At 36.4% G+C, this 21,973-nt stretch overlaps 2 protein-coding genes and 1 long non-coding RNA gene across 7 annotated transcripts in view; 1 reads left to right on the forward strand and 2 right to left on the reverse strand.

Annotated features, from left to right (window-relative positions):
- NF1 (neurofibromin 1) overlaps positions 1-21,973 on the forward strand; it is a 246,036-nt gene that overhangs the window by 152,641 nt on the left and 71,422 nt on the right. The gene's annotated exons all lie outside the window — the stretch shown is intronic.
- LOC136323524 (uncharacterized) lies at positions 1,179-2,041 on the reverse strand. The gene is made up of 2 exons (XR_010728982.1): positions 1,977-2,041; positions 1,179-1,428 (listed from the first exon to the last, which is right to left on the reverse strand). It is a non-coding gene; the product is annotated as an uncharacterized lncRNA (long non-coding RNA).
- Positions 17,720-20,615, reverse strand: OMG (oligodendrocyte myelin glycoprotein). The gene is made up of 2 exons (XM_066255367.1): positions 20,215-20,615; positions 17,720-19,371 (listed from the first exon to the last, which is right to left on the reverse strand). The coding sequence occupies exons 1-2, from the start codon at positions 20,215-20,217 to the stop codon at positions 18,043-18,045; spliced, it is 1,332 nt and encodes a 443-aa protein (XP_066111464.1). The 5' UTR covers positions 20,218-20,615; the 3' UTR covers positions 17,720-18,042.

Genomic DNA, 21,973 nt, shown 5'->3' on the forward strand with positions numbered 1-21,973 from the left:
TCATTCCAAACCTAGCTATCAGAATGACTAGGAGAATTTAAACAAACAAACAAACAAACAAACCCCTCATTCTACTTTGGCTGCCAAATCCAAATCTCAGGGGTAGAGCCTAATCTATATATTTAATAGGCACCTCAAGTGATTCATTTGTAGTCAGTTTATTACCAAAGTTTGTTTGGGAATCCCGCTTGTTCATGTATACTGCTCACAAAAATTAGGGAATATTTTATAGCTTCATGATCATTTTTTAAATATCCCTTAATTTTTTGAGCAGTATATTTAACTCATGGTAGCACAACTAATGAAGAATCAGAGTTAAGTTTCAGACCTTAACAACTGCACTATTAATAGCATGGTTATTGTCACTATTGTTTTTGGGTTAGATTACCCTTTGTAGAACAGCATGAAAATCTCACCAATAGTTATAAGGTATATTTGTATAGGGAGGAATTCTGAATTCTAGGCATCTGATTTACAAATAACCTTTTGAAATACAAAACAAAGGTTTACTTAAAATGAGAATCTTTTTATTGGAGCAGCTGAATTATGCACTACAGAGGTAAGCAGAATAGATACCATTTTTACTGTAACATTGCTATATGAAATATGATACAGGTGTATTGTTTCATAGAACACTATAGTTTCTACTTATTAGATTAGTATCTGTTTGTCTATTTCATAAAAAATAAACTAATATAAAAACGTTACTCCTCATTCTCCACCCCCGTCTCTCGCTCATACACACAGAAGCATACTTTAGTTAAATACCAACATAATCTCTTCCCTCACACCTTTAATGTAAAAATCTGATTTGCAATCAATTTTGCACACATTGATATTTTGTGCCTTTTTTAAAGCATTTATTAGGAAGGAAACAATATTAAAAATTAGGCTTATACAATTAAAATTTGCAAACAATCAAATTAAGCTAAGATAATGATAATTTCCTAGAAGTTAGTTGAAATAAATTTGATTTTCCTAGTGTTCTTGTTATCACTGAGCAGATGACAAAGAACTGAGATAGGAATGCAGATAGTTTAAGTCCATTTCAGCTTCAGAGCACACAAAAGAGTAAAAATATTACATAGAAAAGAACATGAGTTCTTTGGGCTCAGTGTGGTGCCACCACTTTTCGTAGTCGCTGTAATCATGGTGGTGGCTATTTTTGAGGCCACTGCTGTTTTCAGAGTTGAGGTTGCCTTGGAACTCAGAGTTGTCTTAGAATTTGGGCTCATCTTAGAACTCAGGGTCATTTGGAGCTTTGGAGTTGTCTTAGAATTTGGGGTTGTCTCAGAATTCGGTATTTTCTCAGAATTAAAACTCATCGTGGTAGTCAAGACTGTCATAGAATTTGAGGTGGTCTGTGTCCCCAAAAAGTTAACAGCAAACAGGAGGAAAAGGCTGGTGAGGGATAGCTTCATCATTTTCCTGTTTCAAAATATTTATAGAAATTTAAGACTTGGATCACAAACAAACTTAAGAACTAGATTTGTTAAAAGTAGGGGGAAAATGAAGTAATGAAGTAACCTTCCCAGCACGGGGGAAATGCCAACCTTTTGGTCCATAGTTTTAAGATAGTAGGGAATTTAGAAGTGATCAAAGTCAACCCCTTTGTTTTACAAATGGACTTAGACAAAAGAGCATAACTTGCCTGAGGGGATATATCTAAAAAAAATGACCCAAATTAGAATCTGAGTCTTAGTCTGGTGTTTTTTAATTGTGAGCTCTGAAGACATACTATAGTTATATGCCAAAACTTTAATAGTAAACCACTTTTAAATTAAAGGCTAATTTTGTTTTATTCTATATTCAAATCTTATAGTTTGCCACATTTAAGATAATTCAGTTAAACCATGTTGAGCATGGCTAACCTTTTTTTTAACTTAAAGCTCAAATTTAATTTTAGAAATCTAATATATACTAAAAGTTACATTTGATTTTCATATGTAATTCAGAAAATTTAAGTTTCACATTACCTTTTCATGTTTTTCTTTGAAGATTAAAATTCAGGCTTTCTCCAGTGTCCTAGGTAGAATCTAATTTCTTACTGTGTGCTATTTAAACATAATTAGAGAGGAAGTCACATGGTCTCAACTTGACCTGCCATTTGCTCTTTGGAAATAGCCTATTGAGTATTGAGTATTTTTTAAACAATTGTTGTAAACGGATGGACTTTGGCAGAGATCAAGGGATTCAAGTAATCTTACTGCTATGATGATAAGTTAAAATCAAGTAAATACATTAGAGATACTGATTTTTCCCCCCAAAAGCATGTTGTGTATATATATGTTTATAGGGTAGCTTCTGGCCCTGGTTATTTTGAGTATGAATGTAGCATTCTAGCATTCCAGGAATTTTATTTCTAGTAAATAATTAACCTATTTGAAAATGTTAAGCTTTATTAATATAAAACTAACTTAATAAGAAAATGATTGCATATGAAAGTGATACTTTCATGCTGAGTTTACAAAGATTGTTTTAATACATTAAACCAAATTGAAGAACTTTAAGTAAATTCTTTAAAGAAATTTTGTCTTGTGATCATTCCCTTTTCTTGATAACTAGCCCATAGGGAAGCTGGTATTATGCTAATGGTCATTCACATTTGCCAACACTCTTTAAAAATTGCAGTCTGTGAACAATGGCTTTGACATACAAGGAAATTGCTATGTTAATGGCCCAAGCACACGTCAGTACATGTTCTTACTTGCTTTACTTTGCTATGAATTTTTTTTCTCCTGAAAGAATAGAACCAGTGCTACCTAAACCCCATGTACACAGTACATATATAGAACGTTATCTACCTGGAGGTTAGCATGATCAGACCTAAGAAGTAAACATTAAAAGACTTAGCAACCAGAGTAGATACTGAAGTCAGAGTACTAAGATAATGCACAGATAACTTTGTGTCGTTTCAAACTCAACATGTTTAAAATTCAACATTTCCTTCTTTCTATTCTGCTACCTACATATATTCTCATTATCTCTTTCTCAGTCAGTTGCATTATTACCTAGACAAACAGCTCTCCAGCCTTGGATTTCTCATTATCTTTTTCTTACTGATTTTAAGCTGCACAGACAATCTGATAGATAACCTGAGTAACATTTAAAGTTCTGAACTTTCCAGCACTCAAATGCTCTCAAACAAAAATCACTTGCCATTATTTAGACCTCTAAATACCTTCCACCTCTGTATCTTTGCACAACCTTCCCCACCTGCCCAAAGTACTTCTTCTTCATTCAAAATGCTGTTCTTCCTTTGGGGTCTAACTTCGATGGCAGTATCTTCGATATGAGCCTTCTCTAATTCTCTTCTTTCCATCAGTCATTTTAGGACTTCATACTTTTAGAGCACTTAAGCGGACTCTGATTTTTACTATAGGTGTATCCTAAATCTTTCTTCCACCATAGTCTTTCTTGTGGTCGGGTACTATCTTTTATTCTTTATATTTGCTCCACCTGCTGACACAGTGCTTGTACAGAATTGGACACTGTAAACACTGAAATTTAGACCTCCTCTTTTTTTCTTTATCTCTGAGGGTTAATATTGTGAATGATGTATAAATTAATAAAAGATATTTGCTTATTTGCAATTTTCCTTGCATCATAAGCATTAATTTACAAGTCACAGGCTGGAGTTTAAGTTCCATTTCTACTTTCTGGCTACTGTTTTGAGAGGATTTCTTCATTTGTGTAATATGAATCATAATGTACATTCATAATCCCTTACCTGCAATTCTGAAATCTAGAATTTGATGAAAACGGTAAGTTTTATCAAAAAAAGTTTGACACCAGAACTTATTTGGTGAAAACACCTAACCTGCATTTATGTGAGGCTTTTCATTATCTTTATTATTAGCATCTGTATTTGTTCCACTTAATGTGAAGAAGATTAATGTTTCACTGCAGAAATATCATTGAGATTGATTTTGGGTTGTTATCTTGCCACTACCCAATAGACTTGTATTTACATTTGAATTTTTCCTGTTCCTTCTGAGCATATCACCGTACCAGTCCTAGCGTCCTTATAGTTAGATGGTGCGATATGACTGAGTTCTCGTCAGTAAAATGTAGGTTCCAATGAGGTATGTCACTTCTAGGCCTAGTGTCTTAACTTCTCACCAGCGAGCTTGGGCTTCAAGCCAACGACCTTTGGGCTCAAGCCAGCAACCCTGCGCTCAAGCTGGTGATCCCACACTCAAGCCTGATGAGCCTATGCTCAAGCCGGCAACCTTAGGGTTTTGAACCTGGGTCTTCTGCGTCCCAGTCCGACGCTCTAGCCACTGCACCACTGCCTGGTCAGGCTGTTCCTTAACATCTTCTACAAGTCTCTTTATAATCCTTTATGCTATTCAGATTAGTGCCAATGTTACTGAACTAAAGCAAAAGATTGAGAGTCATTTTGGTAAGAGGCTAGATGCTAGCCTGTTTCAGAAATCTGATGATGCTACCATCATTGATGTTGTTCTAGCTAAGCCTTATATGCTTTCTGGGCTGTTCTCAGAAAAAATGTGCTCATGCTACATTGCTGAGGGCAGTTGTCAAGAGGACTTTTAGGGGCTGGCAAGGCCACAAAGTCTGCCCAGAAAGCTCAGAATGCCAAGTGAACATTCTGTACATCACCTCCACTAAAACCATTTGTTGCAAAAGTTTAATAATAGGAAACTAATCATCACAGCTTGTAGGACATTTTAGAAGAATGCTTTAGATTTTGTATTCTAGGCCTCACCTTTGTTTCAGCCACACTGACCATTTGACCATTGCCCATGCTGCTATCCCCTGGCGCCCTGGCATGCCTCTATGGTTTTACCATCAGCTTTGGATGCCCTTCATTGAACATAGGGCCGACTTCTACTTTTGATTCAAGATCCTTTCTAGTAATCTGATTGTGACTAGGCAAGCTAAAAACAAAATAATAAATAACAGCTTTATTGAGCTGTAATTCACATAAAATTCATCTTTTTAAAGTACATACAGTTCAGTGGTTTTTAATATAGTCACAGAATTGTACAATCATCATCACTATAATTTTAAACATTTCATTACTCCCAAAAAGAAACCCTGTAGCTATTAGCAGTTGTTTCCCATTACTCCTTCCCCTAGTCCCTGGAAACCACTAAGCTACTTTTGTTTCTATGGATTTGCCTTTTCTGGACATTTCATGTATATGGAGTTGTACAATATGTATTCTTTTATGTCTAGCTTCTTGTACTTTACATACTATTTTCAAGGTTCATAGATATTGTAGCATCAGTACTTGATGCCTTTTTATTGCTAAATATTCCATTGTGTAGATTAACCCCATTTTTTAATCCATTTATCTGTTAATGATTATTGTTTTTTTCTTTTGGGGGGATGCTGTTGTGAATCATGCTGCTATGAACATTCATGTACAGGTTTTTATGTGGATATCTGTTTTTTTAAATGCTTAGGTATATATCTTATGAGCAGAATTGCTAGGTCATATGGTAGCTTGATGTGTATTTAACCTTTTTAGGAACTGCCAAACTGGTTTCCAAAGCTGCTTTATCATTTTACAATTCCACTAGCAGTATATGAACCTTCTAATTTCTCTATATCCCAGCCCAACACTTGTTCTTATCTGTCTTTTTAGGCAAATTTTGATAAATACCTTCTTATTAAGCCATTGCAAATCTCATTACTATTTAACAATGACCATGTTGGAATATAATTTTTCCTTTTTTAAAATTGAGATATAATTGACATATAACATATTAGTTTCAGGTATACAACATAATGATTGGATATTTGTATATATTGCAAAATGATCACCACAAAGAGTCTAGTTAACATCCATCACTACATGTAGTTACAAAATTTCTTTTATGATGAAAACGTTAAAGGTTTACTCTCTTAGCAGCTTTCAAATATATAATACAGAATAATTAACTGTAATCACCATATGTATATTACATCCCTAGGACTTATTTTTTAACTAGGAATTTGTAGCTTTTGGTCACCTTCACTCATTATTCTCAACCCTCCATCCCCATCCCCCTGGCCAGCCAACAATCTATTGCCTGTATCTCTGAGTTCTGTTTTTGGGCTTTGTTTTTGTTTTAGATTCTATGTATAGTATTTATATTCTGTGACTGACTTATTTTACTTTGTATACTACCCTCAGGTTCATCCATATTGTCACAAATGGCAGGCCGTTTTCTTTTTTATGGCTGAATAATATTCCATTGTAGCTGTATACCACATTTTCTTTATTCATTCATCTATTGACAAACACTTAGGTTGTTTCTATGTCTTAGCTATTTAAAATAGTGCTGCAATGAACATGGGGGTGCACAGAATATAATTTTTTTTTATTCATGTATTTGGACATATAGCCCCTACATCTTAGATGTCTTTATGTGGATTCACAAAGAATCTATCAGAGCATGTCATAGAATATTTAATAAGTGAACCTAGCTTTTAATTATTATATATACATAATCATTTAATGATAGTATTAAAACTAATCACCAGTTTTAATTATAGACACACAACTGTAGTTTGAAGGAAGAAAATTTGATTTAAAAGAGGGATTAGAATTGGAGTTCTGGGCCCTGGCCGGTTGGCTCAGTGGTAGAGCATCGGCCTGGCATGCAGGAGTCCCAGGTTCGATTCCCGGCCAGGGCACACAGGAGAAGCGCTCATCTGCTTCTTCACTCCTCTCCCTCTCCTTCCTTTCTGTCTCTCTCTTCCCCTCCCGCAGCCAAGGCTCCATTGGAGCAAAAAGATGGCCCGGGCACTGGGGATGGCTCCTTGGCCTCTGCCCCAGGCGCTAGAGTGGCTCTGGTTGCAACAGAGCAATGCCCCAGATGGGCAGAGCATTGCCCCCTGGTGGGCGTGCCGGGTGGATCCCGGTCAGGTGCATACGGGAGTCTGTCTGACTGCCTCCCCGTTTTCAACTTCAGAAAAATACAAAAAGAAAAAGAAATTAAAAAAAAAAAAAAGAATTGGAGTTCTGAATTTAGCCAAAAGATTTCTTGGATGGTTTTATTTTCTGTGATACTTGGTTTATAGAATTGTAGTGGCCTTGAATGTTAGTTAAACAAAGGTTTGGTTTACTCATCAAAGAAAATTTAGTGGCTGATAACTACTAAATAATATGATGGTTTTGACTTGACTCATACTCCTAGAAAAGATGGTGAGTGGCTGCAGTTTATCTATTGCTATGGAAAAACAGCTGTTTTTTTAATCAATTGTGGTTCACCTCTTTTAATATATTATGTAATCTTTAAAATAATCTTGAGATATACTCATAAGGTTTGATTTCATAAACAATGTGGAATAATTCTAAAACAAGCATCTAAGATTAAATACAGCCAAATGAATATGGTTCACTTTGAAGAGCCACTATTAGAGGTGCTGTACTTCAAACCTTGCTGCCTTTGAGCTCAACATTTTAGGGAAATACATTTTTGGAAATAATTTCAGATGACACATGTTCTTTTTAAATGTGGTAGGAAAATTTTTTTCAATTAGGAAAGATTTTATTTCATGTAAGCAATGTACCAGTGGAGAAGGTGCTGTGTGCTGATCTGTTGCTCAGTTGAGCCTGTGTATTAGTTTGCTACACTGTGTACAAACACAGTAGCTTACAACAATACCCTCTTACATGCTCACAGTTCTGTAGGGAAATTTTATACTTAAAATTTTTTGACAAACAAAACAAAATTTCAAATTTAGTAATACTAATTTTTTTGTTTAAAATGAGTTTTTTCTTTGTGTGACTTATAAATTGGCCCTTAAGTAATATTTGAAAGGAGGGGGGGGAAATATTTTCAATAATGACATGTTCATTGGAATGAGTTTAATGACTCAGGCATGACTGATTTGAAGAAAAATACAGAAATTTAAATGTTTCACGTTTAAGACTAAAATCAATTTAGGCAACACATAGTTAATATACGAAGATGTTTTCCTAGTTTCAGGTGACTCCTGATCCTTTGGTTAATTTTAGTATGTTTTAAAGACACGTTAGCTTTTACAGTATATCTCTAAGTTCATATATAATGTCCTACAGCTTTAAAGAAAATTAGTGTCAGGGCAAGAGATTCATAATACTTCATCCAAGTATACTCTGTTAAAGCAAGAAAGATTTTATGTATCATAATCATTGTAGAAAAGCTGTACCATGAGAAATATTGGAGCCTATAAATAGATGAAATTATTTTTAAACGTTTATTTGCTTTCTTGAATTATCTGTCATTGGTATGAGGAAATAGAGCTGCGTTGCTGATATCTGAGGAGTAGAACTGGTGGGGCTGTGGCTGTGGCTGTGTGCCAGGTACTCTGAAATTGTCAGGTGTCTGAGATGCAGCAGTGGTCGCTGAGGCTTCAGCTGGCAAACAAAAGCCTGCCCAGTGGTTATTGTGGTGTATGGCTTTCTTGTTTTCCCCTTCTGATGCTTTCTTTTTTTCTTTCTCGATGAAAAGCCATTATATCTTTGTTTATTTTTGGTTGAGGCAAGCACTTGACAGGCATTTGAACTCCTGCAGCTTTCCAGAGTGTTCAGTTTGTTTGAACTGTATCTATGAGCAACAAAATAACACAGAGTGAAAAACTATATTTCCTAGTACGGAATATTCTGTCAGATTTATTTGATACTTGATTTTTAGATATCCATGTGAAATTTCAGATATCTAACTTTTTTATCATGGGAGGGGAAGAGAGAGATAGAGATGATAAATTATATTTCTCATGGGTTAAATAAATAACAAACCTTATAAACTAGCTATTTGAAGTATAACTAAAGAGAATAGATATGTGGGAATTATGTACCATTTGGGATTCAGTCATTTCCATTTCTGATCTTTCTAATTACCCAAGAATCCCTTAAGGAATAACAGTAATTTTTAAAATTTTTATGTAGCCCCTACAAAGTGCTTTAACATACATGATTTTTAAAAAAAGATTTTTATTTATTTTAGAGGGGAGAGAGAGAGAGGGAAAGAAAGAGAGAGATAGAAGTGTGTGGGAGGAGCAGGAAGCATCAACTCGCAGTAGTTGCTTCTCATATGTGCTTTGACCAGGCAAACCAGGGGTTTTGAACCAGTGACCTCGGCATTTCAGGTCCATGCTTTGTCCACTGCGCCACCACAGGTCACGCTTAACATACGATTTAATCTATTCTTTAAAATACTGATATAAATACTTGTTCTTAACTATGTAGATTCGTGTGTGTGTGTGTGTGTGTGTGTGTGTGTGTGTGTGTGTATTTTTCTAAAGTGAGAAGCAGGAAGGCAGAGAGATAGACTCCCGCATGCTCCTGACCAGGAACCACTCAGCATGCCCACTAGGGGGCGAAGCTCTGCCCATCTGGGGCATTGCTCCATTGTAACCACAGCTGTTCTTGCACCTGAAGTAGAGACTATGGAGCCATCCTCAGCACCTGGGCCACCTTTGCCCCAGTGGAGCCTTGGCTGCGGGAGGGGAAGAGAGAGATAGAGAGAAAGGAGAGGGAGAAGGATGGAGAACTAGAGAAGCAGATGGGCGCTTCTCCTGTGTGCCCTGGCTAGGAATTGAACCCAGGACTTCCACATACCGGGCCAGTGCTCTACCACTGAGCCAACCGGCCAGGACTTTTTATTTATATATTTATTTTAAACGAAAAGACACATATAATTACTTGCCCAAGATAATAACACAGGTTACAAAACCTTATCTTATGATCTTGCTATTATACCATAGTGTGCTTTAAATACACTTAAAATTGTTTTGATCTGAAAAGAACTATATAGTTTTGCTGTTTTTATTGTGTTTATAGATATTTAATTTCTGTGCTTTGAGCTTATTAGTAATTTCCAACAAATTCAGAGTATCAGGCCACCGTTTATAGAAAAGATAAGTGGGTGTACTGAGCATGTATCTCAACTGGTTCTTAAATATGTTGAACAAAATTGGGGCTGGCAAACCAAAATGGCATTTTTAAAAAGTTGAGCTACTTAAAAACCTCACTTTGTACCACAGATTTTCAAAGTGTGAAGCAAACTAATCTGCTTAACACATTATTAGCACATTGAGGTGGCATTTGTTTGTACTTCCCTGACTCATTTCCCTTGAGCAATCTATTTGTGCTAAATTGTTCACAGGTATTAGAATGAACCTTTCTCTGAAAATTGTTCCCCACTGCCCAGAACTAATGTCTTATATGACAAGTACCAGCCTAGCCGAATCCTCCTTCATTCTTAACTTTTCTTTGATCTCTCTTTTCTCTGGACTGTGAAGCTATGACTTCAACCTAATGGAAGAAATTTAGACTGTAGAATAAGACTTGGAGGTCTGACTTAACCTGTCTTAAGGAGATCATTCATTGTAAGCCCACCAGACACATCTTTGATCTGTATTAATTCATTCTTTTATTTATAAATTCAGGTCAAGGTGGTCAAAAAATCTAAACTCCTAAGAGAAAGTGATATCTAAACTGAAATAAAAAGGATGAATAAGGGTTTTCTAGGGAAAGAAGAGGGAGAGAAGTGAACCAAAGAGTACGTACGTGCATCATCTCTGAACGCTGGTAGCAGGGGAGAGCATGGTAGATTAGAGGGACAAAAAGACATTTAGTTTGAACTAAATAGTGATGGAGCAGGAAAATTTTAAGATGCTACTGTAAAGGAAGCAAGGCCTGGTTTTACAATAAGCCATATTAAGAGTTTAGATTTTAATTTGGGACATGGGAAATTATTGAAGATTTTTTTTTTTTTTAAAGGAGAGGAAAGAACTTCTCTGGTCAGATGGGGAAGAAGCCTGACAGCAATGAACATGTATAGCTAAAGTAAGCTAATGCAATATAGAAGTGCCTCCGAGAATTCTGGTAGTGTTTTTCTTACTCTTTTACTTCATGAGACGCTCTAGTTTCTTGACTGCCGTTACCTATGCACAGTGCATTCTGCATCTTCTCATTTTCCTGTTTTCTACTCAGCCTTAGATCTCTTGGACAGCTATTCTAGTAGTTCCTTTCTTAGATCTATTGCGTTTTCCAAGGACAAAGTAGGTAGTAAAACATATTTGATACACAGTATTAGCATTTTGTTATACATCTCTCTCTCTCTTTCTTTCTTTCTTTCTTTTTTTTTTTTTCCTTTTTCTCAATGAGAAGCAAGGAAGCAGAGAGACAGATTCCCACATGTGCCCCTACTGGGATTCACCCAGCAGGCCCCCTACTTGGGTGATGTTTTGCCCATCTGGGGCTGTTGCTTAGTTGCTCAGCAACCGAGCTATTTTAGCGCCTGAGGAGAGGCCATAGAGCCATCCTCAGCACCCGGGGCCAACTTGCTCCAGTTGAGCCATGGCTGTGGAAGGGGAAGAGAGAGAGAGAGAGAGAGAGAGAGTGAAAAAGAGAGAGAAGGGAGAGGGGAGGGCTGGAGAAACAGATGTTTGCTTCTCCTGTGTGCCCTGACCCGTAATCAACCTGGGACATCCATATGGCAGGCCGACGCTCTATCACTGAGCCAACTGGCCAGGGCCTACTTCTCTTTTTTTTTTTGTTTTTGTACATAGTTCAATAATGATACATGTTTATATCCTGTAATTTTTGCTTATCTTTATAGTATTTGCATTTTCTACATTTCAAACTTAAGAAAAGCTCTTCATACAAATTTTTATTGGACACATAATATTCTTGTCAGTGGATCATTTAATTAGCTGATTTTTTCCTAGCTAATAGAAAGAATGCTGTGGTTTACTTAAAGGTTAAGATATTTTAGGTTTTAGATGTATGAGGAGGTGTTGCTCCACCCCCCCACCCCCCACCATATGTGGTGTATTAAGTATACGCAGCAGGTAGCTCCCTCGGCACCCTCTTTCCACTTTGGGAAAGTGAAAATCCTAGAGTCTTTTGATTTGAGGGCTCAGTTTCAATATACTCACACAGAGAAAGTAAAGTTAAAAGATTTATTACTGTCTGACCAGGCAGTGGCACAGTGGATAGAGCGTTGCACTGGGACACAGAGGACCCAGGTTCAAGACCCCAAGGTCGCCAGCTTGAGTGTGAGTTGATCTGGTTTGAGCAAGGCTTATTATCAGCTTAAGCCCAAGGTCGCTGGCTCGAGCAAGGTGTCACTCTCTCTGCTGAAGCCCCCGGTCAAGCCCCCGGTCAAGGATAAGAGAAAGCAATCAGTGAACTCCCAAAGTGCTGCAACAAAGAATTGATGCTTCTCATCTCTCTCACTTCCTGTTCGTCTGTCCCTATCTGTCCCTTTCTCTGTCACAAAAAAAAAGGACTTATTACTTACAAATCATATCATATGGCAGGGACCACAGTCAGCCAGGTGAAGAGTATTCCTCCATCTCACATCACACGAGTGGGCAAGGTAGCGAGCACTTATTACTTACAAGTTGGTTCAGGTAGTGGTCACTAACTTGTTGAAAACTCTGTTTATTTTAGAAGGTATATCAGGTGAAGCAAAGTGGAAACTTGTGGTGGAAATTCTGAATTCAGGTCCTTATTTAAATATCCAGACTCACCTGGCCAGTTAGCTGGGTTGGTTAGAGCATTGTCCCATTACACAAAGATTGCTGGTTCGATCCCTGATCAGGGTATATACAGAAACAGATCAATGTTTCTCTCTCCCTACCTCTCTCTCTCTAAAATCAATAAATATATTAAAAACAGTAAGTTAATATCCAGACTCTGCATATATACAGGTTTATTATACTATGAAATGCCTAGGCAGCAACTCAGGATAGCTGTATTCTTATCACAGGAGCCGGTTGCTGTCCAGAAGAGTTATACCAATACAATGTGGCTATTCATTTTGTCTTCACCAGCATTGATTTTTATTACATTTTTAAAAAATTACTTGCTGATTTAATAATGAGAATGGTATCACATTTTATTGTATTTCTCAATTATTATATGATTGGCTATATTCCCATATATTTATAAAGCACTGTGCTTCCTATCTTTTAAATATTCTGTTTGTGTCCTTTGCCCACTTATCCATTGGGAATCTAAATATTTTTCTTATCATTTTTGAGAGTGTTTATTAACAGTCTCCTTTATTTTTTATCCATTGGGAATCTAAATATTTTTCTTATCATTTTTGAGAGTGTTTATTAACAGTCTCCTTTATTTTTTTGAATATTTTTATCAGGCTCATTGTTTCAGCATAAAGAAATTTTAACGTTTTAGATGGACAAATCTATTGATGATTTCTTTGTGGGCTTTTTTTTTCTAATCAAAAAAGCCACCCAGAGATTTATGTGTATCTTTAAATCTGGCTGTTGGTTTTAAGACTTCCTTTTTTAATGTTATCTTTCTTAGTTTGCTATGTAGGCGTAGTACAGAAGTAAATGTTAAATTGAACTGTTTTTCCAGTTTTCCCAGCATTGCTTATTCAATCTTTCCCTTCCTCTTTGATTTGTGATTCTTTTTTTCTGAAGTTAACAGCGTTTGAGAGCTCACTCTGGGGTGAGCTCCGTTGCACAGCACTAAGCACTTTACGTGTATTTCTTCATAGTCCCTCACAATGCCTCATAAGGAAGTGGAGTCACAGAGAATTCTTAGATGTACTGTGCTCTCATTGAGCTACTGTTTCTACATTGGGTTATCTTCCTTTCTATTTTATTTATTTATTTAAAAATTAATTAATTTATTTTTTTCAGAGACAGAGTCAGAGAGAGGGATAGATAGGGACAGACAGACAGGAACAGAGAGATGAGAAGCATCAGTCATTAGCTTTTTTGTTGCACATTGCGACACCTTAGTTGTTCATTGATTGCTTTCTCATATGTGCCTTGACCACAGGCCTTCAGTAGACCGAGTAACTCCTTGCTTGAGCCAGCGACCTTGGGTCCAAGCTGGCGACCTCGGGGTCTTGAACCTGGGTCCTCCGCATCCCAGTCTGACACTCTATCCACTGCGCCACCACCTGGTCAGGCTCTTCCTTTCTATTTTTATGCCACTGCCATTTTGTCTTAATTTTTTATAGCTATGTTTCCCTCTCAAGAAAGGTTAGGCACCTTTACTAATTCTTCCTTTTTCTTTTCTTGCCTGCTTATTTTTCCAGATGAACTTAAATGTTTAATGTTATGTTCCAAAAAGAATTTCATTAGAATGTTTGTTAGGGTTGGCTTAATCCATAAACTATACTGGAAATAATCGCATCTTTACAGTATCAATTTTGGTGTTTCTCTTGTACTTAGCCTTGGTGCCTAGTGTATTTCAGATGCTGAATAAATATTTCTGAGTGAAAAAGTAAATGAGTGGAGAGAACTTTGCTGTTTATTTCTATCAAGTTTATACCTCTCATTAACGTTTTTTACCTTTTCCCCATTTGGTCTTACACATTTCATATGAATGTATTTCTTGGCGTTGTTTATTTTGGTGTTTTGTTACTGTTGTGGATGGTATCTTTTTCTTGTAATTTTCTAATTATTTGTCACCAGCATATGCAAAAACCTTTAATGTTTCCATATTTATTTTGTTATTTATTTAAAGGTATTATTCTGAAGGCATTTCTGAGGAATCCTTTAATTAATTTTCTTTAAATTTATTGATTCTTAATTAATTAATTTATTTTGTCACAGTGACAGAGAGAGTCAGAGAGAGGGACAGACAGGAACGGAGAGAAATGAGAAGCATCAGTTCTTCGTTGCGGCACCTTAGTTGTTCGTTGATTGCTTTCTTATATGTGCCTTGACCGGGGTGGGGGGGGTGGGGGTGGCTACAGCAGACTGAGTGACCCCTTGCGCGAGCCAGCGACCTTGGGCTCAAGCTGGTAAGCTTTGCTCAAACCAGATGAGCCCGCGCTCAAGCTGGGGACATCGGAGTCTCAAACCTGGGTTCTCCGCATCCCAGTCTGATGCTCTATCCACTGTGCCACCGCCCGGTCAGGCCTGAGGAATCCTTTAAATGATTGTTTTCCCTGTTAATAATAGTTTGTTTCTAATTTTCCTATAATTTAATCTGTTGTTTCTGGTTTTTGTTCTGGAATTTCCCAAATAATATTAAAAAGATTGATGACAATGGGTATTGGTGCTTGATTCTGATTTTAATAGAGATATAACTTTTTACTTTTATGTGCAATGTTTGTAAATACATGGTATCATACCTTTTCTAGTTCTTAAAATGTGCTTCAAAAGGAATAATCTTATAAAAGATTTTAGGTTGACTTCTGACATTTTTGGTGTCAGTTAAAGGCATTTGCTATTGCTTCAGAGCATTGTTAAGGAAGATTATTGAATAGCACATATTAGTGACCCTTTAAGTTAGCTAGAGGAGGCCTCTTCTCATTCTTCTGTGTCTGAATGTTTCTGACTTTCTTCTGGATTCCTATTCCACAAATATCTAAATCTGAATTCTAGATGATGGAGTAGCAGGACTGAAGCAAATACACTCTTTCGTTCTTTTGCTCCACAGGTATAGATGGAGCTTGGGTATTCACTGGGCTTGGACATACACAAGTAATATCCTAAGAACAGCAGCAACATTACTGCATATGAAATGCAGGGAGCCAAGACACAGTGATTATGCTTTATGTGAATTATGTTATTTAATCCTCAGAATAAAACCACTGTGAATAAGTCCTGCTAGCCCATTGTATAGACCAGGAAGCTATGATGTAGAGAAGTGGTAACTTGTCCAGGGTTATGCAGCTGAGAAGTGGCAGAGGCAGGATTTAGGCCGAGAACCTTTGTTAACAGTGCACACACTTTCACCGTGACTTTATCCCTTATTACTCAGCTTTTGTGTTTATGTTCTTACTTGAATCCTCTTTACTGGTGAGAAACATCTTACTTGTAAAATAGAAGTCTTAGGGTTGGGTGAATGATGTATATATCTAATGAGCTTTAGAGATAGATGTTGAGGACTAATGCATTTTGAAATATTTATGGAGCCCAGTAATACAGTAGTTGTTGTCTTAGTGGCAAATAATGAGCCCACCCCCATCAATAATGCTAAGAACACAGTTTCCTTAGAAGGAAGTATTATCTAACTACTTTTAAGGCTATATAGTACTTCTTTCTATCTAAGGACTTGGCGTCTGTGTAGTTGACATGTACTGTATTTGTAAATTTACTGAGTTTTTCATCTGCATTTTGCAGATATGTCAGTAAGACTGGTATAATCCATACGTGCTGATAATACTGTGATACATAATTTTACTTTCTTGTCACTTTTCCCCGTGGTATTTCTAAGACAACATTGACTTTTTGGCACCTCCAGAATGAAAGACATTACCCCTGAAAATCTTCTGTGAAACTTGGTATATGTTTGTTTGTTTGTTTAAGTGAGATGCTGGTATGTGGTAGAGTAGAAAATACATAAGCAGTTAGCCTCTGTCATCGAGGCTGAAGATACTAGACCAGTGATTGGGAGGGAGTGGTAACAACTTGCCCCTTTGGAAAAGTGATACATTTGAAAACCTTTTAGGGGATTATTTCAAATAACTCCTTTTCTTCATGGTGAAATTCCCTGATATAGTGAGCCAAATAGGTTTGCTGGAGCAGAGAAATGTTCAAGAGCAACTGTACTAGTCAGCATAAGAGAGGAATTGCTTTATTGAAGCTAAACAGTAATTTTTCCATAAATCTGGTGCTTAAAAAGAAAACAAAAAGAGCACATTGAAAGGTTGTTATTTCTCTCTCTTTCTCTTTAAATAAAATGTTCCCAAACCTGGAAAGAAATATATCTTAATTTAAAAATTTTTTTAGGAAGGAGTATAAAAATTTCTTTCTGTACTCTCTTCTCAACTCTAGGAATGCTTGAAATAGCTTCTTCCTTATGTCTCACAAATTAAACACCTCTTTTGTGGTTCACTCATTTCAGTTGCGCTGTCTTGCATTTTAATCCAGCCTTGTTTCAGGGCTTCTCTTTCTGACTCTCGGCTATTATTTATGTTTGTCTCTAATTCATAAGGTGGCTTAATTTTATATTTGTAGGAAATTCTTGGGGGTTTTTTCTGGTTGAAGTTCCAGTGCAGTTGGATTTGGAGTGTTAAGGTTTGGCCCGTGCGCAGCCCTAGCCCTGCTGTTTTATTGGGCTCGTGATCTGGTGGTAACACCAAGCGAATCCCATCCTCTGCCCCTGACTCCCTTCCTTTTCCTCTCCCTCCCGCCGTTAGCACTGCCCATGTCTGTTAGACCCCCATGACTTTATTCTCAAACTAACCTCATTCTTAGGTAAGTCAGATTCTAATTTCTGGTGTACAAGCATTAATTTTCCTGTCCTGCACATAAAAGAATTTTAATTTTGTAAGTATTTCAATTTCCATTAATAAATGGTTTGTTAAATAAGACCTAAAACTGTTCCTTTACATGGTTTTAAACCTAAATTTTTTATTGTATTTTTAAGAGTTTTCTTAAGTACAAAAAACAAAACCATTAAACTTTCCTTATTAAAATGCAAAGCCTAGTGTCTTCTAGGTCTTTGAAGAGCTTTTGTCCATTATATAATCTGTAAAGTAGCCAAGAGTTCCTCAGAAGCAGGACATCATTTAGATTTAAAACAATTATGGCTTGTGTTTAAAATAATAGTGTGGCATAGTCATTTCTGGGGTGGCAACCACAGTTGTACTTTGGTGGCCAAATCCTTGGTTACCTCCAGCATTTTATTTACCATAAAGATTTCAGCAAGGTACCTAGGACAAAAATGATTAAGTCATTTTGAATCTACTAAGTAGATTAAGTAGATATGACTAGGAAGCCAGATGACACAGTTATAAGCATAGACCATTTATTTTTTTCCCAGATGTTTGACAGTGTAAACATACATAAAATACATGTTAAAGTTTAGATGCTTTATATTTTGTGCGATAAATTGAAGCCTTAAAAGAAAACATTTTATTTTTTAAAAAAGAAATTCATTAGTTTTACTTAAGACAGTAAAATAGCAGCAAGTACCAAGACATTGTGCACTTCGTTTATTTAAGACAAGTTACTTCGTTTACATCAGAGTCAGAAAGGTAACACTGGCTTTCTTGAATACTTAATATAGCTTGAATCACTGGTTAGATAGGGGCATATTTTCCCAACTATACATCAAGGAGGAGTTCTTTTTGTTAGTTTCAGAAAAAATGCGGACCCTCAGAGGGCCAGCAGGACCACAGCGTTGAGCATTGAGAGAAACAAAGCGTTTCCTTTCCAAGCACTTGCCACAGAATGTAAGCCAGTCTTTACATTTGTGGTGGTCTCTTCCCTCCGTAAATTAAGGGTTGTGCTTTGTTGAGGCATTTCAGAGAAATTATTTGGCATGCCACTGGTAATACTTAGGGTCATGGGTGTTGGGAATGATTTTGTTGAGCTAGTGAGGCTTGTGTTTGTAACCATTCCATCATGGAGATGAATAGTTAGAGTTGCTGCTGCTGCTTCATGTGACTTGATCATTTCTGTGGGTGTATCTTCCGGATAGGGCACAAAAGCCTTGTCAGTGCTAGTGAAGGTGGGGGCTTTGCTTCGTGTGGCACCCAACATTGTTTCCTTTGTTCGGTATTGTTTGGGTATTTTGGTCACTTTGGGTTGAGTTACCATACTCAGAGAGTTTATGGTGTCCACTGTCTGCATCCCACTTACAGTGAACAAGCTTGAGGTAAATCCAGAAGGAGTGGGATATATGTTATGTTCCTTCAAAGATGATATTTGGCTAGAACAGGGAGTCCCTATGACATGGGCTTTTGTTTGCATCATCCACTTCAATAAGTAAGTAATGTTTTGTCTGTGGTCACATGACCACCTGTTATTGTAAAGAGTTACCTCTTGCAGCTGAAAGAGTTGGTCAAAAGCTTGATCTGGAATGAATGTGAATTTGTTGTTGTGCAGGTAAAGATGTGTGAGATTTGTCAGGTTTATTAATGTTCCTGGAAGGATTTGTGTCAAGGAATTATTAGACAGGTCCACGATATGTAGTTTGGAGGGCATGTTGGTTGGAACTGTCCAAAGTTTGTTACTGCTCAGGTTGAGAACCTCAAGGCTTCTTAGTGTATTTTTAATGAGGACAACCTTTTCCAGCATATTCTTAGAAACATCCAGATATTTAAGGTTCCACTGATAAGCAGTATCAGATTTGTCAAGCAGTTTAATATTGTTGTTAGCAGCAGACATATTCCAGAGGGACCGAGGTAACTGAGCAGGGAGGCTTTCAAGCCTGTTGTTTGAAATGTCCAGGGTCCTCAGATTGGTGTATTGGGTTAACTGGTTATGCAGATCAGTAAAATGGTTATAAGACAGATTTAAATGGATAATATTCTCTTGCAGTCCAGATGGTAATGTAGTCAAGTTTCTGCCTGAACAGTCCACATGCCTGTGCCTTTCTGTGCATATACATTGGAGAGGACACATGCATAAAATACCAGGTGTGAGAAACAGAAGGACGAACAGACTGGGAGACATTTTCAGTATCTGATATTCCATCAAAGCCTAGAAACAAACAGATACACCCTTCTTTTAATATGCAAATACAATTAGGCATCTGCCTGGGTCAGTTAGCATTAGGCAAAATTTTCAATAAACCTCGTTGTTGTTGAGTCCTTTTATAATTGTTCCAGTGATTAAACTAACAAAGCTCCCCTTCATTTATAGTCCAAGTGCTTAATCCTTCAGTTGGGGCTGTGTGGTAGAGAGAGAGAGAGAGAGAGAGACTCTCTCCCCCTACTCTCCTGCGTTTTCTCCTTCATTTTCTCTCTTCCTTTACATAGTCTTTCTTATTTATCTTCCCAGAGCCTTAATACTATAAAATGGCATTCTCTGCAAATAATGAGTCAGAATCTTAAGCTATTACTGGCTTTGATAATATCCTTTTTACTCAGATGGGGAAAAAATGGCTGTCGTGTTTCTCTTTTTTAACATCTCTGCAGTAATGTAATAGTCAATGTGTGTGTGTTGGGTGAGATTTGATTTAGATATTAAAGCAATACTTTGAAATTCATATTTGTGTTTTTAGGATAAATATATCCTTGCAAAACATTTTAAAGCACTTGCAAAATCCAAACCAACACTGTACCTTCAAACCTCACATTTTATAAAGTGATTTTTTTCCCTGCATATCTCAGTGCCGATTCCAAAAAAACAAAACAAAACAATGTGTATATTTACAAAGTGAATGAATATTGAAAAGAAATTCCTCCACCGACACTGCAGCAAATTTCTGGTGCATGCACTTGCTATTGAATATATATATTCATTCCTAACGTTGACTTTTTCTTAGAGAATTAGGAAAAAAATTCCAAGATCGATTTTTTACTGATTGAAATAACATCTTACCATAGTGTCGTCTTCAGCATCAGCATCTCATTCTGTCCGGGAAACTTAAGCTTAAAGGTCGCCTTGCTCTGGAGAGTGGGAGCCGCTTCTGGCTGTGGGCTGTGCTTGCCTGCTCAGCTGCATTGTGTTGCTGTGAGCTGGGGCTCTGCAACCACCTGATCAGCACCACATAGGAGGACTGCAGAGCTGTCATTGGTGCTGACTCAAATTTATTGCAAGAGGTGCACACGCAACAAAACGAACCAAAAAAAATCTTTTCTAAATTTATAGCGTGAAGCATCCTATGTGTCTCAGATTTGCTCTAGGATGGAATGCCACATGCACTTTAGACCTGGCCCTTATACATTTCTGTGTATTTGTCTGAGCTTAGGGTCCACATTTTACTATTTACCTCATGAAGGATTTGTGGTGTTTTTTGATACCTCTTCTCTTCACTCTTTTTGCATGTTGAAATATGTTGAAAATGAATTTGACCTTCCTTGTGAATACTTTTCTATGATGTTAGTTTAAATATTTTTAACTCCTACCCTTTTGTGTTCTTTTCTTTAAAAAAAATGGTGCAACTGTTGTGTCATTTTAAAAAATAACATAACACCATCTGTTTGATTTTTATGTACTCCCCCAATATGATGGTTATTATGTATAATTCAGCTTTCCAAATTTATCAACTACTTAAATGTTTATCTTCCTTTTAGGGAAGTAAGACATACTTAAATATGATTATTTTGTCTTGATCTTTCTGATATAAAAAGGATACTTTGACCCAGCATACACACCAGCAAGGCTGTATTTTTAAATGAGCATCTTATGCTTTAATTATCAGTTCATGTAGTAAAGTAAGTATTCTAGTCTTCTATTTTGTCACCTTTGGGTTAAGGATTCTTTTTTTTTTTTTTTATGAAACGTTGTTTGGCGAGTGAGTACAAATGTTGTTTTCTCCAGAGACATCTTATTACTATATAAATGACCATTTGTTTGATTTTATGTTTTATATACAACAATATCAATTTTAGGTGATTCCTTCAGAATGTTTTGCATTTTATCTTCTGAGAAAACAATCTGTACTTTTAAAATTATGTGAAATAATATAAAAGGAAAAACTTTGGTCATGAGTTTAATAAAATAAATCACTCTTTAGTGGATGGACTGTATAATCTGTTTAAATTTGTCTAATTTTCAGACTAGTCAGTTTACTTTAGAAAAGAAAGCAAATAAAGTTATGATATGTAATTACAAATTTTTACCATTTAAAAACCAGCTATTATTAACATTTAAGGAAAATCTCTTTATGCCTAGGTACTAAATCCTTTATTTCTAAATTACATTTACTATTATTTTACCCCCAATTTACCCCGATTGGACTTTAAATTTAGTATTAAAAATTTAAATTTACTTTCTTAGAAAGCAAACTATAATCTAGGAGTCACCTTTTGTATAAAATTAATATTCCTTGAAAAGTATTTACATTTAAAAAATCTACAGTGTTAGAAATTTATTATTGGTTAGGTATTGTAATTCCACTTCACTTTAAGGATTCAGCCTTGGACTCTTAATAAGATTCCTTCTATGGATTTTAGAAACCAGTCATCAATCTTAGGGCTTAAAAGTAATGTGTTAAAAATACTCCATACAGCGAATTGTTGAGGAAATAAGGAATATTTTGACATTTAGATTTCTTCTGTTTCAGCTCTTATATACTGTTACACTTTCAAGGGATGTAACTGAGGGTCAGTTTACCAAACACTTAAATCTCACCTTT

This window comes from Saccopteryx bilineata, chromosome 2 (genome assembly GCF_036850765.1).
Source record: "Saccopteryx bilineata isolate mSacBil1 chromosome 2, mSacBil1_pri_phased_curated, whole genome shotgun sequence".
Lineage (NCBI taxonomy): Eukaryota > Metazoa > Chordata > Mammalia > Chiroptera > Emballonuridae > Saccopteryx > Saccopteryx bilineata.